Source organism: Mauremys reevesii, linkage group 2, assembly GCF_016161935.1.
Source record: "Mauremys reevesii isolate NIE-2019 linkage group 2, ASM1616193v1, whole genome shotgun sequence".
NCBI classification, from domain to species: Eukaryota; Metazoa; Chordata; order Testudines; family Geoemydidae; genus Mauremys; species Mauremys reevesii.
In genome coordinates, this window is record NC_052624.1 from 277788002 (window position 1) to 277806812 (window position 18811).

General features: G+C 39.8%; 1 protein-coding gene across 13 annotated transcripts in view; it reads right to left on the minus strand.

The window, feature by feature from the left end:
* The window catches only part of PTK2 (protein tyrosine kinase 2), a 383889-nt gene that overhangs the window by 133430 nt on the left and 231648 nt on the right, over positions 1–18811 (minus strand). For all 13 annotated transcript variants that reach the window (XM_039527647.1, XM_039527645.1, XM_039527651.1 and 10 more), the window contains 5 exons: positions 14018–14072; positions 9345–9485; positions 8828–8905; positions 7362–7469; positions 4460–4577 (listed from right to left, as the gene is read on the minus strand). In XM_039527647.1, the coding sequence (XP_039383581.1) occupies positions 4460–4577; positions 7362–7469; positions 8828–8905; positions 9345–9485; positions 14018–14072 (500 nt within the window). The remainder of the gene's footprint in view (positions 1–4459; positions 4578–7361; positions 7470–8827; positions 8906–9344; positions 9486–14017; positions 14073–18811) is intronic.

The following is an 18811-nucleotide window of genomic DNA, read 5'->3' on the forward strand; positions in this document are numbered from 1 at the left end:
TGGACAACTTTCCATCTTATTAAATTTTGATTTGAAGTATTTAAGATTGATTTTGATTTGATTATGATCTCTTCAGAAAGGAGACAAAAAGGAAATAATGTTTGAATAAAAAGATTGGTTTTGGTATATAGGCATAACCAGCTATATGCTTCATCTATTTCTCCATAGTGTTTCAGAAAGAGTCTTTGAGAAGTTTGTTAATCAATGCAAAATTACTAAACTGATATAGTAGCTCAAAAATTCAGTCACAAGATTTAGATTTCAGGAAAGGAACTGGACTGCTGTAACCATTTAGTGCACCATATCATCAAGATGCTAACAACTTAGTTCAAATCTTCATATCTTTATAAAAGTCATTTAATTTACACTCTTCTTCCATAAATTATTAGGTTAGCCTATTTCCCTTGATTTAGCAAAATATTTATGAAATAACAGGACAAATAAAAAGCAGAACTCTAAATTTTCAGGCTTTAAACAAAACTACTAATAGTGCTCTCTCAACAAATACAAATTTACAGCTTTTCAATAATTTATGCATAGTGAGACTGTTAATATCCCGAAGACATGGCTTTCTTCAGTGATCCAGAGTGATAATTTGTAAGAACCCTTGCCATAATGAGCCACAAGGAAAAAAACTGTTCAAACAAGAGAAAAGACTTATTGAGTTAGGAGCCAGAGTGGCTACAAAGATTTTTTTCTGGAATAGTTGATATAATCAAAGCTCATTTCAGTAGAAGGCTCTTGGAATTCTGCATCCAGGTTGGGGAAGAGCTCTCACTGTAGAAAGTTGTAATTAATACTTGATGAGGCTGAATATTGCCATGAGGTTTAAAAAAAAAACACAACCTCAAAGAAAAAACATTAAAAAAAACAGCTGATCTTACATGACTAGGAAATGGTGTAGGTCAGTTTGCATCAATGAAGCCAGGCCTTTTTGAAGAAACTTGCCAAATATATATTCTATGTGAGGTATTCTTATGTTAGCATATCGAGAACAAACTTACATACAGTAAGCGAAGTACAGTAAGGCATGTTGTTTTAAGAATAGCCCCTTATCTGAATCATTCATTACTCATTTGTTTCAGCTAAGATATACTTACAAGTACATCACATAGATCAGTGCAAATCACTGTCACTCTTTCTAAAGTAAACTTTTATACTTGAGTATGCTTTTAAAGCTACAGCAATTTGAGGAAGAAAACATGGTCTGAAAAAAAATCTTTCTTGCACAGACGGTAACAGCCTAAGGCAGGGGGACTGGGAATGACCTTTCAAGGTCCCTTCCAGTTCTAGGAGATTGGTATATCTCCAATTATTACCTTTATTACCTTTTATTATGGTGCTTGCTGGCAGTTATACAGAAAAAGAGCGCGCCAATAAATCCCACAAAGTCTGTATCATTCTGATGCTTTAAAACCACTAAGGATCAGACTAAACACAGCATTTTTTCCCTTAGAAAGTATATGGTTTTATGGCTTCCAACTGGGGCTAAACCTAAATTAGACTATTTTGTGCTAGTATGTTAATCTCAAATTTAACCCAATGGGACTGTCAGTATTTGGATGACAGACACCCAAGAAACACTCAAGGTATTAGTGGTGACTTAGTAGGCAACACTCTCCCCTCTTAGCTGTTACTGAACCAGCACGGTATGGGAGTGTGAAAAGCTGTTATGTTGTTGGAGGTATTGAGTTTCATTTGAGAGGTAGAACTGAGGCTTTGGCCAGTAGCTGTCACTAAGGATCCACTGAACTTTCTGCAAGTCTATTAATTTGTAAGGATGCTTGCAAGAGCGGTATTATCCCATTTCTTGGCCATATTTCTTTCCAGTAACTCTAGTCTACCTACTGAAGTGTTCCCTATAGTGTCAATTTAGTTAAGTTTTGTCCTTCATTTCCTGTTCTATGCTATTGTGTTGTGATGCCACATGTAAAGTTGCAGCACAGACATGGCTGCATTTGCATCACAGGTTATTATTTAACATTTATATTGCAGTAGCACCTAGAAGCCAACCACTGTAGGAAATGACAATCCTTGCCCTAAGGAGCTTACAATCTATAAGACAAGACATAACAAGTGGATGACACATACAAGCGGGTTAGTGTCGGGGGAGAAAAAGAAATGGGGAACATGGTGAAAAAATAATAGGATGAGTGCAATTCTTAGCCAACCAGAGGCAATAAATCACAACTCACCACCTGCCTACCCAGTATCAGGTTGCAGTTAACTGTAGGTATTTAGGAAGAGGTGAGTTTTGAGGACAGACTTTGAGAATATGGTGGCTGTTTTATGGACTTTGGCTGGGAGATTTTCTTCTTGTATGGGCGGCAGCATGGGAGAAAACACAGAGGGATTTGAGAGAGAAGCAGAAAATCAGAATATCAAGGATGCATTATTGGTAGAGTCAAATCAGGAATTGATTACTTGAGAAGCCTGTAGCTCAGACAGACAGAAGCAAGGCTCAATAGTGAAGGGCCTTAAAGGTAATATCAAAGAGCTCATGTTTGATGTGAAGGAGAACAAGGAGTCAGAGCAATGAGCCAGAAAGATCTTGGCAGTTGTGATATGAATAGATTTAACAGAGAGCAATGTGGTTTGTGTCATGAGTTGATGGAGGCCTGAAAAATAGCCTTGGCAGTCTGGAGAGACAAGAAAGGCCGAACCTTTGAAATAGTACCTAGACAGAAGTGGCAAGACTTGGACAGGGACTGGATTTGTGGCTCCTGAGAGAGGGCAGTGTTAAAGAGGACACCCAGATTATGGACCTGCGTGACTGAGAGCATAGTGGTGATGTGGAGAAATTGGGGTGAGGTAAAGGCTTGAGTAGGGGAAAGATCAAAAGTTCAATTTTGGGCACACTGATTTAAAGTTGACATGTGGACATCTGAAATAACATTGCATGGTCTGGAAAGGAAACTTTTGGGGCTGGGAAGTGGCAAGAAATCTGAACTTGTGGTGTTCAAGGGGGGGGAAAGAATTGTGAACCCTCCTTGGGAAGAAGGCTGGAGGGCGGAAGAATCAGTTAGGGATGGCAAAAATTGGACCTTGATATGGATGGTGGGTGTGGAATTTATACTTTTGGGAAGAGAGGGGTTGGGAAGCTTTTCTGTGATTGGAAGAGAAGGAAGTAGAACTTGAGGGATTCAAAAGCAAGCAGCTGTTTGTCTTGAGGTGAAGGCCAATTGCACAAGAAGTCAGAATATACAAAGCAGAAGCATTCACCTTTAAGAATAAAGTTATCAATGCACATGAAGAATAAGTTGTATTTAATCTGCATAATGGCAATAAGTAATTGCTTAATAGTCACATCTCTCAAGATAGAACAATTAAATGCTGTTCCTTTAGGGAGTAGAAGGGAAGAGTGCATGGAGTTTTCATAATCACGCACAAGTGGGATACTTCTACACAGACCACTGAAGGACCTGGATTGTCTCAACAACCCTACATCATTTGAAGAGCAATAGACAGAAAAAAAGTTACAAAAAAGAAGTGAAAGGGGACTCAGTCTGCAGGTTCTAAAACCACATCTTAGTAACAAAACTCAGAAAAGTATGTGGTTTCTTAAAACGTAATTTTCATCCTGACAGAATCCAAGCTGATCTGACAGATAACAAGTGTTTTAGCATCTCTGTGCATCAGTGTATGATGTACCTCATATTTGTAAATCTGCCTTATATATTTACTCAGATAAAAATAAATAAATTGAGCAAAAGTCTCCTTTATTTAATCCTTAAGAGATTTTCCCAGGATATGTGATAATAAATTCACATTTTCTTAAACAACATCAAGTTTCTGTCAAGGAGAAATAACTAAAATTTTAACTTGACAGCATGCTGAGATAGCCATATGCTTCCCCTGAATGCAGCTGTGACTGCTTACAGTCCCCCCCCCCCATTTTGTATTGAAACAACTGATTCAATTTGGTATCAAAATACTACAGAACACTTGCTCTGCTTTAACTATATTTTGTGACAAAGGCTCCCAGTACACCAAGGCTAATAAATGAATATGGAGCAGTTTACAAGTATCTGGGAGGAAGAGAATTTTTATTTTCACCGTATCATGAGTCAGAAACCCATTCTAATTAGCCCAGGTCGATTTTCATTTGGATGTTAAATAAAGAATTGGATTTCAAGAAATAGTTCCTCATTAGATGTGCCTTTAATTACAATTTATTTTCTATCATTTGCAGCTACCTTTATAATAGTGTAAAGGAATGACTGGTGAAAACCTATCTAAATTATCCATCATTAAGTGGCCTTTTAGATGAAGATATCTACTAACAGTTTTTTTAACAATAACAATCTGCCATATTTCCTGATAAAAAGAGAGCAGCCCCCCACCCCCTTTTGAGTAAGACTTTGTTGCTACCTTGCATCTACTGTTTAATTTTCAAGTAGTATATCATGAATTGGACTATCACAAAGTAAATTCTTTCCTGAATGAAATAACATCTTACCTTTCTGAGGCCTGATAATAAAAGACTGCGTGGCTCCGTTCACCAGTCTGCAATATCCATCTATCAGGTCAGCCATATTCTCTGCAATGGTTAAGGATGGTGCTGTCACTGTCAGAGGCTAAGAAAAAAAAACAAACAAAAAAAACAAGGCACCAACAAGAGAGGCATTATTTGGGTCGCAAGCGTTGAGCAGAACAGCTGTGCCATTGCATCAGAGATTTGTACATACTTGAAAACATTAAACAAAGATGTGGGCAAGAGTAAAACTACATACATCAGATTATTAGCAGCGATTATTTGTACTCTGGTAGCACCAATAATATACTAAGTGCCATCCGCATCCATAGGAGAACATAGTAATACAACATATATTAAAATATTTTTGCAGAGGAATATCAGTCCTAATTAGTACCCCCTACAGAATAGGGTCTGAAGGTGCAGCAAATTAAAACTTTTTTCCTAAATGAAAAATTAACCTGATCTTATTTAAGTGGTTTCTCAGGCTAGCCTCTAGTGGCCAATTGTCCACATTAAAAAAAAAATCAACATTGAAGTCACAATCTTGACATAATTTTCTTCTGTTGTGGAAGCTGTTTATTCCTCAGAACTCTTAAAGGTGATGATATCTCCACCATGCTTTCCTTTTCTACGCTCCTACAGCAACACATTCCTTGCCCTAAAAGTAAGTCTTCTCCAACTTTAAAAAGTCCAAGCTTAAACACTGTTTTGGTATTAACTGTTCATTCCAACGTTTTATTCTTTCTCCTCCATGTGGACACAGACAGCTTGTCCTCTCTCTTTTTCAAATCCTTAGAGGCTGTTGTCGTCCAGTGGATAGGACACAAGTACAGGAGATGTGATTTCTATTCCCAGCTCTGTCACTAGCTCACAGTATGACCTTGGGAAGCCACCTCTTGGTGCTTTAGTTTCCCCATCTATAAAATGGTGACAATACTACTTAATCATCATTTGGAGCTCTATGAATGAAAAGTGTGATGTACACTCCAATTATTATTAATGCTAGAGCAGCAGGACAGTTAGTTTATTTATTTATGCTTCTTTAAGGCATACATCCTTTAAATCTACACTCTTTTACAAAAATCAAAATAAACAAAACTGAAAACAGAATCACAGAGAATACAGTGAACTGCAAACACAATGTTAAAATAACTGCCAACCAGAATCATAATAACCTGATCACTCTTTCTATTAACTCACCCTTTCCCCCAAAGACCCAAGGGAAAAAAAGAGGTTTGCAGAATGCCTGGAAAGTAACAAATGCAGCTGTTGTTATAATTTATTTGTATTGTGTAAGGCCTAGAGACTCCAACGGAGACTGGGGTCCCACTCTGCAATTAACTGTAAAAACACATTGTAAGGCAGTTCCCTGTCTCAAAGAGCTTACCATCTAAATAGACAAGACAAAGGGAGGAGAAGAAACAGAAGCACAGAAAAGTGAAGTGAATTGCCCAGGCCATACCAATGGTCAATGGTACAGGCAGGAATAGACCCACTAGACCACAGTAACCTCAAGCTCTCACAGATAAAGATCATCTTCCTCATTCATTATTCTGACCACATCTCACACACCCGTCTTTAAATTCTTCCATTAGCCCCCTCTTCTCCATTACACCAAATACAAACTCCTCTCTCTTCCACTGCTTTGCTTCACTTTACTCCAGACTATTTATCTGACCTAGTCTCCTTATCACACTGACAGCCTGTCCACCTCCCTACTCTCCATCAATTCTGCCAGGCTCTACGCTCTGTTTGTATGTTTCTTCCACAGAGGTCTCTGTGACTTTTTCCATGTTGCCCCCATGCATGGAATGCCCTCCTTGACCAAAGTTCACCAAGCTACCTCTATCCCCCTCTTTCAAATCCTCCCTTGATACAAAAAAAAAAGGTCCACCAAAACATGTTGTCTTATTTCACATATTTACTTACTGTACATATTTTTAATACAAAAAATCTCTAATCATATTTCCCCCATGCTGTGCGCACATCTTTCTTGTGAAACCACAGAATTTTATTACTGTGTCCACTGTCTCTCTTCCTTCAGTCCAACTGCACAGGGCCATATCACTTAGATTGTAGGCACCTTGGTGCAGGGAACCTGTCCTATTTATTTGTGCCAGCTCTTGCTAATCACTCATATTTGTGCTGAATAAGTTCAGCATAACGTGCCTACAGAACTAATAGCTCATTTTCCCCTTGGACAAACCAAGTACCGAAATCCAGAAGTGAAAAGCCAGAGAAACAAAGCCCAGGCCCTTTATTTTCTCTGAGTTTATATATATATATATATATATATATATATATATATACACACACACACACACACACACACACACGCATTTAAAATTCAAAGTAACAAACCTATAACCTTCAATGCAGTATTATTACAAATTCTTGTAATGTATTTGGTACTCTGAACAATCAATTTTTAGGACTATTCCCCCCTCTATAGAATATGAACTACTCTTCTCTGAGCTTTGGTTAATGTTGACATGGTGTAAAATGCTCTTTGCCCTAATTTAAATGTTCCAATTTATAATATTAACAGGTAAATAAAAATGTCAGAGATTCAGCTTAATGATAATTTAAGGAAAAAAATGAAGGAAAACAGGCAGCCACTTAAAGATTTGGAGTAAACAAATTTATTCTGTTTTATTATAATTAAATTGTAAAAGAGAGGCTTAAAAAGCATTACTACACACAGAATAATTTCCTCAAGCTCCATTTTTGGTATTAGTGTATATATAGATATAGATATATACACACACACACCTGTGTAACTGTTGGAAATAATTTCAATGTAATTTTCTTATAGGGCAGAGAAACAAATTATGCATAAATTTTATCAATAACTTTAAGGTTACCACAGCTGTCAATATCTTACCTCAGGTGCTCCTGCTATTTTGAGCTGTAACATCCCTTTTCTGTCCTTGTCTTCACTGTTTGAATACTGAATAGTCTGCACCTGATTGAAATCTGCCAAGTGGGTAGGCTGCAGAAAAGCATATATAAAAAATGAGACATTCATAAGAATTGCATAATACCTTGACTCTCCTCTTCATTCCCAATATCTCATGTATGTATAGCATTAAAAGCTCTACATTACATTGAGCAAGCTTGAATTCATATCTACCTGATACCAATTCCAGTCTCATCGTGTCATAACCTTCAACATTCCCTCCTTCAATTTCTATGGACTTTACACCCCATCATGGTAATCATGTTTGTAAGTGAGGAGGGGTGGACTGAAACCAGTCAATACCATTCCTTATTTGCCTGAAGTGGTCACTGTTAAATTAGGATAGTTACTCACTGGTAACTGAATTCAGATCTTTTGGCATGTCAGTGCAAAACACACCACAATCAGTAGGTCAATCAGGCTGTGTCTACATACACAGCATACTCAAAGGAAAACATTCTTTGGAGTGCTCTAAGCGGAATGTTCTCAACTGAACACACCACTGATTTCCAAACCTTTCTGTAATCTTTGAATTAAATTCAGTGAAAGGTAATACATACGCTTAACACAAAGCACAACAGTAAAAGCTGCCAGATGTATGGTTGTTATTCCTGTGTGTTTTCTCAAGCCAGGAGGGCATGGGTGTCTGGGTGCTATAACTTAGGGGGGAGGGATAGCTCAGTGGTTTGAGCATTGGCCTGCTAAACCCAGGGTTGTGAGTTCAATCCTTGAGGGGGCCACTTAGGGATCTGAGGCAAAAATTGGTCCTGATAGAGAAGGCAGGGGGCTCGGCTCAATGACCTTTCAAGGTCCCTTCCAGTTCTAGGAGATAGGTATATCTCCTATTATATTATATTATACTATACTAAATGAATTTATTTCAGACAAAAGTAAAATGATGCAGTACAAAATAAATGAACTAGATATCAAAACAAAAACAGATATGCTACATTTTCTGGTATCTAGATACTACAGAAATGGTTGCACTACAACAGCTTTAAAATGACAGATAAAAGCACTGAAGGATTTATTTAGCCAAGTAAATATTCTGCTTAAAAAAAGGGTTACAGATGTGAAATACCTAAATGACTATTTTTTTTTAAGATGTCACCAATATTTTAGATACTTAAATGTGTGCCTCAATGGGTATCAAAAGCCAGCAAATCCAGAGTTAAGGTCAATAGTGTCTCTTTATTTCACACCATTGTGCTTTCTCCCCATCCCACAGCATGAGTTAATGCTCGAGTAACAGCTTTTACTTTGAATTTCCTGCCTTTTCTTAGTTTGGCTCAAAGATTAGACTTTTCATTCATATTTGTCTAAAGTCCCATTCACAATAAGCTGTGCCTCACTCCATTGCCTTTGAGACAGGAAAACAGAAGGAGACTTACATTAGAGCCCTTGTCTGTAAGGTAACTGATTCCTTCTTCTGGGCCAATTGCCAGCTCCACTGAAATAATCCAGCTTGACTTTTTATGTAGAAGGAGGAGGAGATGGTGACATTTAAAGGGAAAGAGAACAAAATTGAGGACAAAGGCTCTCCAGCATCATTCATTACACTCTTCAGTGAACAATCTTTACAAACTTTTAAACTCTTTAAAACAAATCAAACAGATTAATATATAACTATTCCTTTCCCTGGCTTTCAGAAGTTAAGCACCAATGTATATTAAATACAATAATTTTTTGCATCTACTGACATCTAACTATCACACTTATTCCAAACTCTCATGCTTCTAGAGATGGGTATGTAATCAATATCTTTTGTGGTTAATGAAACTTAAAAAGAGGACACTTTTAATCAAAATGTGTACTATGGACAGGAAATTAATTGCAGGTCTAAACAATGTCAATTATACCCATTATTCCATAATGTGTTCTGCAGATTACTGAGCTCCCTATACTTACACCAAGAGCACATTTGAAGCATTCTTTGTCAAATCTGTATACTGGAGACAGGATCTCAAAGAATTTCAGAATACTTTCTTCTCTGTTGAGGATGGCAAACTGTCGAAACGTTTGTTGAATCAGTTTTCTTAGTGTTTTGGCCTGTGTAATGAAATATGTAAAGATCACTTAGTGTCTGTGCATCTAAAGCTGTGCCAGTGATGGTGAATATTAAACACATCTATTATTCAATATCAGTTACTCAAATTACCAATGAAACATAAAAGATGTGATTCTTAATCAGAAAAGGATGCAGCCAAACATTAATAATGTACTGTTCTGTCTTCCAATTTTACTGCACACAACAATATCCCTCCATATTTACTGATAGATGCTTTCTGTGTAAAATAAAGTTAACAATTTGAATTAAAAACATAAAAATGGCCATTACTGAGTCACATCAATTGTACGTCTAGCCCAGTATTCTGTTTTCCAACCGTGGCAGACGCTTCAGAGGGAATGAACAGAACAGGGCAATTACTGAGTGATTCATCCAGTCATCCAGTCCCAGTATCTGGCAGTCAGAGGTTTAGGGACACCCAGAGCATGGGGTTGCATCCATGACCATCTTAGTTAATAGCCACTGATGGACCTCCCCCTCCATGAACTTATCTAATTCTCGTTTGAATGCAGTTATACTTTTGGCCTTCACAACATCCCGTGGCAATGAGTTCCACAGGTTAATTGTGCATTGTGTCAAGAAGTACTTTCCTGTGTTTGCTTTAAACCTGGGTTGGCCTCTGGTTCTTGTGTTATGCAATGGGGTAAATACAGTTCCTTATTCACTTTCTCCACACCATTCATGATTTTATAGACCTCTTATCATATCCCCCCTCAGTCATCTCTTTTCTAAACAAAACCGTACAAGACAATATGATTATTGTCCTCTGCGTGAACTAATTTTTCTAAGCTCCTTGTTTACCCTTACTTTCTGAACCTCTTACCAGTGTAAAAAATGTCATCAGCAACCTATGCTTTCAATAAATTATGAAAAATTCTACTAAAACACTTTGTCTTCTAATTTGTACATGCTCATTTATTTGTGCTTATACTCTAGGCTAGGCACCTAACTGATTACTGGTGCACACAATTTGCATATAGCACTTTTGTAGTTTACACATATCAGAAACACATGGTCAGTTTTTAAAATTTGTCCCAAAACCTTTTGCAACCTCCTACTGATAAGTAAATATATATTTTTCAAAATAAAGTCCTCTTCACAGATCCTCTTTTATTCAGACACAAAGTTAAAGCTATATTTTCAGCAATCTGTTGATTGCATTCTGCCTGTGAGTCAAACAAACATCACAACATCCATGTCTATTTGTGCTCTATTTCTATTTCTTGTGAGAAGAGTTTTCAGTTCAACCATGTAATTCGAGCGGATATATCCTGAACTAATGCTCTTTCTTATACTCTCTCTATTAGGCCACAGGATGAAGATACCACAACCACTTTTCTTGAAGGATTTATCTGACGAACCGTCAGTGTACACACGAATCTGTTTGCTTTGTAACAGATACTGTTGGATAGTCTATTCGGTCCAGTACTAAAAAGGCCCTGAGTACAATTATTTTTATGGCAAAGTTTGACTAATTTGTACACAGAGAATTCTGTCCTCTTCGTATAAGTGCTGACGGAGCATGTGAGTAATCCCATTAAAATCAACAGGACTACTTGCATGAGTAAAATTAAACATGTCCTTGTGTGGTGATTCATTGGTTCAAGGCCATATATCCTTCAACTTCTGGGTTCTTAAAGTATGAGAAGATGTACAATTTAGTGACAATAAATGAATTTTACACCATTTTATTAAAAGTCTCCAATGCTAAAAATGAACAATGCACAAGCAGCAAAGGTCATCCTTCTGCCCAAACAGGTAACGTTGCTTCGAGTAGACACAGGAACCTGATTATGTATTCTTGAGACTTGAAATGTGTGTTTTGGTGAGTAAGTGTTCAGGACTTGTGTAGGCGTCACTTTTTTATCATTAACTATAGATACGTACGTTCATAAAAAAGTACTCATTGGATGAACTAAATATATATACCTATACTTATATATAAAGATACACACATTTGCACAAAATATTAAGCATAGTATCAATATCTGGCAGCATAGAGAGTAAATTCCTGGACTTTTTGCCTCCATGTGTCACGATAAAGAGCAACAAACTCAGAAGCAATATCCCCAATATGCTCAACCAATCCCTTAATCAGCAACCCCTTAGCAGTGGACCCACCATCTGACAAAAGGTGGATCAAATAAAGGGACCTTATGCCATGATCTGGCCAACTGGCCAGGGGAACAATTCCAAAACCAAGGACCCCCTAAAGAAAATGCTCTGTCCTCAGAATTTATCTGGACACTGTTAGTACTAGTTTGTCCCCACCTGCTGGGAGGATACACCAGCATGATGGTATCTTCATGCTCTTTTCCTCTCTCCAAATTTCCCCTTCTGCTTCAGAAGTTATATTCTAAGCAACATCACAACAGAGAGATTACTTTGGGAGCAGTCTGTAGCACTACTACATCGGATAAGGAAGACAGAAGTGTAACCCTATTAGCTAAATATTAAATCTCTAAGGACATGCAAATCACCTCTGTGATGAGCTCAAACTTCATCAGTTCACATATCTGCTATTTAACTACATAGCAGTACATAGGGTGGCCGTTTTTAAAGGGAAAGTCCCGTATTTAAGCCCTCCTGCAGGTGTCCCCACTTTTTCTTAAAAACAGGCAAATTGCCCCATATTTTCTGTCTCCCCACTATCGTACTGGCGGGTCCTGCTGCTAGTTGGATCCCTGCTCGCCAGCCACCCGCCCTCCCATCAGCAGTAAGGGGGGAGGGGGTGTCCAGTGGCCAATGATGGGGGTGGGTGTGCAAGGCTGGTGTGGTAGCGGGGTGAAGATGCAGCGCATGGGGAAAGCCACTCCTTCTGCTGGCCCGCCAGCGCAGCCCCTGCTGCGTGCTGGCTTTCAGCCAGCAGGGCCCCGCCCCATTTCTGGCCGGCACTGTCTGCGCACTGCAGCAGCCAATGAGGGCAGGCAGGTGCCAGATGGTTACATGTTGCCTCTCCTGCCACCAATCAGCCCTTTATGTTCTCCCCCTCTCGCTGTCCTCTCCCTGCTTTGTCCCTTTGCCCCCCGACCCACTGCTCCTCCATATCCCCCTCCCCCCCCCCAAGTGGAGTGCGTCCCACTCCCAGAGCTGTGTGGAGAACCAGTCCCTAGTCAGAGCGCTCAGTTCACCAACAGCCTGGCTGGCAGGCTCCTTCCTTCCCCCACTGCTCTGGCTAGGCTGGAGCCCTGGGAAAGCCCAAGACCCTCCACCCCATAGCGCTTGCCAGGAGGAGCTGAGCCCTGCATGTGCCAAACCCTGCACAGTGCTGGCATGGAGAAGCCTCTCTGCCCAACAGCTAAGCCCTGGAGTGGCAGGGGGAAGCACTTTCCAGCCTGTTCATGCCCTGAACCTGCAGGCTCCACAGCAGCCCCTCGGGCAGAGGCTTAGCTCTTTCTTCACTCACCCTTCCCCACCCTGGGTCCTGCCGCCAGGGAGCGTGGGGCTGCTCCATCCCCTAGGTACCCTCCCCTGCAGAGCCAACCCTCTGGCCGGGTTCGCTGTAGCCCCTGCAGACAGGTTCCCTGGGCCTTGGTGCACAATGCATCCTTAGGGCTCAACTCCTTCCTGCCCATACTGTAGCTGGAGGCAGCTGGGTTATGTCAGTGGCCTGCAGCAGCCTGGAGGAGTTAGCTGCCTTTCGGCACTGTGTAGCCAGGAAGGGACAAGTCGGGGGTGGGGGAGAGAAGAGATGAGCTCTGCAAAGACACGGGCCAGGTCATCTCTTCGCCACCTCTTCCTCCCCTGTGGCTGGAAGCAGCTCCCGTCCCTTCCCTCCTGCACATTGCCAAAATGATGCTGCTGGCCACATTCTGGCAGAAATCTGAAGAGAGGGGCCATGTGACCCCTGTGTGCCTCCCCACGTGTTGCCTCGGGAAGATGTGCTGCCAGGTACCAGGGGAGACAGGTCCATCCTGGGGGCCCAGCCAAGCATGGAGGGCGGAGAGCACCGGGAAGGGAGGGACGTGTCGGCTGGTCATCCTCCTCTCCCCCACCCGCCCTGTGAGAGAGGTGTATGAGAGTGAGTGCGTGTGTGTGTGTGGGGGGGGGGGGTAGTGGTGTGTTTGTCATCCTCCCCCTGTGAACCCTAAAGCCTTAAAAATAACAAGATAAATAAAAAGAATCCAACTAGAAGTATTTCTTTTTAACAGGGGCTCGGTAAACTTGATGTTAATTTGAATGTTTATATACGACACTATTCTGATTGATTGTCGTTGAACTCACTTAAATATGAGTAATTTTACCAGGTGTCCCATATTCAGCGTAGGGAAATATGGTCATCCTAGCATTACATGCTACCAATGTGTGAGAACACCAGTGATTAATACTTTTCTCATCAAGACAAAAATGTTTCCATAGCAGCCCAGTTACTACTACAAAAGCAAATCATCACCCACTTTTCAGGTCTCAGAAGCAGACGAATGGAATCCAAAGCCATTTTCATTTTCTCCAGTATTTGAAAAATATGCTATTCGTGGATTTGAGGCACATGATCAAAGGGAAGTATAATTACCTTTACAGAATCCAGCAAACTCTTCGGAAAAAATCTCTTTAAGCCAACATCTTTCCTGAAATAAACAAACACACATATACTGTTGATAAGAAATCTTGTGAGATACCATGGTGATGGGGTCTTTAGAAATGCATATAAATATACTAGAGAGACAAGGTGGTTGAGGTAATATCTTTTATTGGACCAATTTCTTATGGTGAGAGAGACAAGCATTCAAGCTTACACAACTCTTTTTCAGTTCACATCATCATACGGCTACAACAACACTGCATGCAAATATAATCCTCAGTAAAGTTCAATATTAGAATGCAAATTCAGGGTAATTAAAATGTTAACTTTAGCCACTCCATAGCAATTGCTGTACTGTAGTATCTTCTATTATTAAATATAGAAAGATAGCATCTTTAGAATAGGTAACTGAGATGGAGAGTGCATTGCGTTTAATGGTGTCCGCATGCAATCACAGAGAAGTGCTGCGAATGAATCGTCTACAGTACATATTTTATTGTTTCAAGAAACACTAAAAAACACAGTCACTACACAGTATACTGAGAAAGGACTAGCATGAAAACTGGAACATCCAATCATACTTACGCACCTGCAACTGTTTTGTGAGAAAAGCGGTCCTCTGACTTGTAGAATTTACCATAAATGAGGGGTTACAAGGACCACTCTGGCTGCTGCCAGACTGGATTTCTCCTTCTTATGGGCATCCAAATATATTTGTATTGCTGTGTTATTTCTAGCAGCATTATAATTAAGGTCTGTGCATGGATTTCTACTCTATTTTTTTCCCCTTAAACTTAAACCTTTAGGATTAAAATATCTTCTTGGCTGAAACAAGATGTACCCAGTGTAAGCCTGACATGTTATCTATATCCCCAAAAACTTTTTTGACTTTGATTTAAATTTGCAAGAGTGCATATGCCACCAACACAAATTGTAAAAAAGCAATGAAATATGCACTAAAACATTCAACACTCAACTGACAAGTTGACCTCCTCAACCACTTCCTTCCACTCTATATATCTACATTTCTAAGTGTCAGTGTTGATACACAGATGCAATTGCAAAACTATGTGATATATTTATCATGCACCCTTGACCACCTCACCTATCCTCTGCCCTCTAATTATTTTCATATAATTTATTTAATGTCCCAATCCCTTAGGCATCAGACAGCCACTTGTTTTTTTCTTAACTAATCTACATTTCTGAGCAATGTGACCATCCCACACGAATGCTAACAAAATGTTACCATCACACCCCTGCACTCCATATTTCAGACACACATGCACACCCTAGAAGGACAGACAGAAAGGATTAAAAAAACCAAACATAAATGGTGGACTGTGATGGAGAAAGGCCAGATGACTATTGGAAAGTAGTGAGAAACACGTATGTTAGCCCCAGACTAAATAAATCCCTGTTACCATAGTAACCAAATGGCAGTTGCTCCCGGTTAATCAAGACACCTGGGGCCAATTAAGATCCTTCTAGAAAGCAGGGGAGACAGCTAGGTTGATTGGGATGCCTGAAAACTAGTTAAAAGCCTCCCAATTAGTCAGTTAGAGGTGCCTCTCAGGAGCTGTAGGAGGAAGCTGTGCTGCTGGAGAAACTGGGCAGGACAAACCCTATCAGGCACAAGGAAGGAGGCCCTGAGGTAAGGGTGAAGTAGATGTTGAGGAAGTGGGGGCTGCTGTGGGGAAGTGGCCCAGGGAATTGTACTCTTCCTGTTTCCAAAAAGTCAGCTACCAATAGCTGCTACTATTAGGGTCCCTGGAATGGAGCCCGGAGTAGAGGGCAGGCCTGGGCTCCCCCCACCCCTTCCCTGATTAATCACAGAGATTGTGAGAGGGAGAATTGCTTCTTCCCACCTCCCTTGCTGGCTTATGATGAAAATGGCTCAGTAGGCTGTGACCCTTGCTTCTAGAGGGAGAAGGGGTACATGCAAGGATCACAGTGAGCCTCTGAGGCTACTGTAATCCGCCTGGTAGTGCGGGACCCACTGAGACAAGGTCTGAGATTTGTCACATGGACCCAATCTGCAAAGTTTGGATCCAGGTTCAGAATATCCCAACCTCTGGGTGTTGATCTGGAATTTTAGTTTGGCTCAATGTCTAATTTGGATGACTATATAGTATTCAAAATAGTGCTTAGCCTGGCTTATAAATATACCCTCAACTTTGAATTCTGTTGCTTTTATGGAGTAGTTGGCTGCCCCTATTTTCTCCCTAGCAGCCAACTTCTAGAGCAGGTGAGACTGAAAGGGAAGAGCTTGAGAATTTCCAGAGGTGTCTCAGAGCACGAAGATACCATCATGCTAGTGCATCTGAGCAGCATGTACCAGGTTGTGTCAAACGCCACAATCTATATGAACATTAGCATAAGAAAACAAGGCTCAAAACTGGAAAAAATATCTGTATTGAAAAAGGATTTCTGCCCTAATCTGCTCAAGTGGTAATACAAACTATACTTAAAAAAAATAAAATAAATAAATTTGAGTTTGTGAACTCTTCATAGAAGGGACCATGTCTACCTCTTCAATGAACATTAAGGAAAGCCTTCCATGCTGATATATTCTGAACGGGAGGGGAAGATAGTAATGTGCTTCAAACATCTATCAGGTATGGCCAAACTTACTGACCCTCTGAGCTGCATACGACAATCTTCAGATTTTCGAGAGCAGGGGCGCACCTGCTGGGGTTCGGGGCTTCTGCCCCGCAGGGTCCAGGGGGCTTGGGGCTCCTGCCCCTTGGGGAGCACCTGCCATGGCATGAGACTTCAGCCCTGAGTCCCAGCAGGTGCCCCACCACAGGCAGAAGCCCCAAGCTCTCCCAAACAGTCTGGTAGATGGAGAATTGTGGGGGCTCTGAGAGCTGTACTTTAACTGTTTGGCCACCCCAATCTATATAATAAGATGCCAGGATTGTCACTGTATGTGTCATCCTGAAGCCTAGAATGTCTGTTGAGTCAGAGTGAAGCAAAGGAAGCAGCTACAAACATAGATGGGAGCTTTTTTCTTTAGAATAGCACCAGGTTCAATCATCACTGGGATTGCTGGTCTGTTACAATCCCATTTTTAAATTCTAAGCCATTTTGACTTTACAGATTGTGCGGTATATGGCTACAGTAAAGCAGGTATCTATGCCATAACAAGACTCCTAGACCTCTGACATATCAGAGGTAACTCAATCACCACCTTACTCTGCAGCTAATTTGCATGCAAGTTTCATCTGTTGTCTGAGGGAGACTGCACAGATCTCCACCTATGTCAGAAAACTGCTGTTAGTCAACCTGTGAAGTATATACAACCAGCTGCCTTCCGATGGGCTAAGAGGGAAGCAACATACATGGAATTCTAAGTCTTACTTATGGAATAAAAATAAAAAATAATCTTTTGAAGCACCTTCTCTGGGCACTCAGGATGTTATACAATAAATTCATAAAATACATTTAAAAACATTATAAATTAAAAGTAGCAGAATACTCATTCACAGCAGTGAACCCCGGAGTCTGTGCAATGACACTAAGCTGGAAAAGATTATAAAATTTCATAAACATTAAGTCCTTTGATGTATTTCATCTCAAATTCAAATAATGTACAGTTTTATCGTTCTATGTAGAATTAGATAAACCTGACACACCATTACAGTCTAAATAATATGCAAAGACATTTTGACAAGGAATACTTTAGTTAACATTAAACATTTTAGTGAGCAGAAGAATTCTGCAAAAATTAAGTTCTCTAAATTAATGCAGCGTTGCCACCATTTTAACACTATTATAGCACAAGATTCCCACATTCTGCTACAATAATTTGTTTCTAAACTGAATCACATAACAGCTTTTGATTACAGATCTGAGTTTGCAGCAAATGCCACACAAATCACCACACAGAATTTAATGAATAGCAACTCTTAGTCACATTTGATAATACAGCATATCCTATTTTTAAAATTAGATTGTAAATCCAATGTTCTTAATTTAGTAGAATTTAACATAAAAGTATACAGAGTTACAGCAGTGGTCTGCGACTGCAAAATTCAAAACTTTTATAAGCAAGAAATAAGCATTATAAATTGAAATGTACCCATAGCCATAACATAAAATACCACATGCAAACTCCAGACGGCTGCATTTCATGGCTGTGGAATAGACTGACACCTATTCAGGAGAGAGCTCAACCAACAATGCCAGACTAAGACCTCACAGCCTTATTCTCATTGGCAGTTAGGGATAGTTAATAGCTGTTACTGGTTTATATTAGGGCTGTCAAGTGATTAAAAAAATTAATTGCGATTAATCGTGCAATTAAAAAACTTAATCACGACTAATCGTGTGATTAATCACGCGGGTAAACAATAATAGAATACCATTTATTTAAATATTTTTGGATGTTTTCTACATTTTTCAAACATTGATTTCAATTACAACACAGAAGGCAAAGTGTACAGTGCTCACTTTATATTTATTTTTATTACAAATATTTATGCTGTAAAAACAAAAGAAATAGCATTTTCCAATTCACCTCATAAAGAGATTGCATTGCAGTACTTGTATTATGGAAGTTGATCTTACAAATGTAGAATAATGTATGAAAAAATAATTGCATTCAAAAATAAACAAATGTACATCTTTAAAGCCTACAAGTCCACGCAGTCCTACTTTTTGTTCAGCCAGTCACTCAGACAAACAAGTTTGTTTACATTTGCAGGAGATAATGCTGCCTGCTTCTTGTTTACAATGTCACCTGAAAGTGAGAACAAGCGTTCGCATGGCACTGTTGTAGCC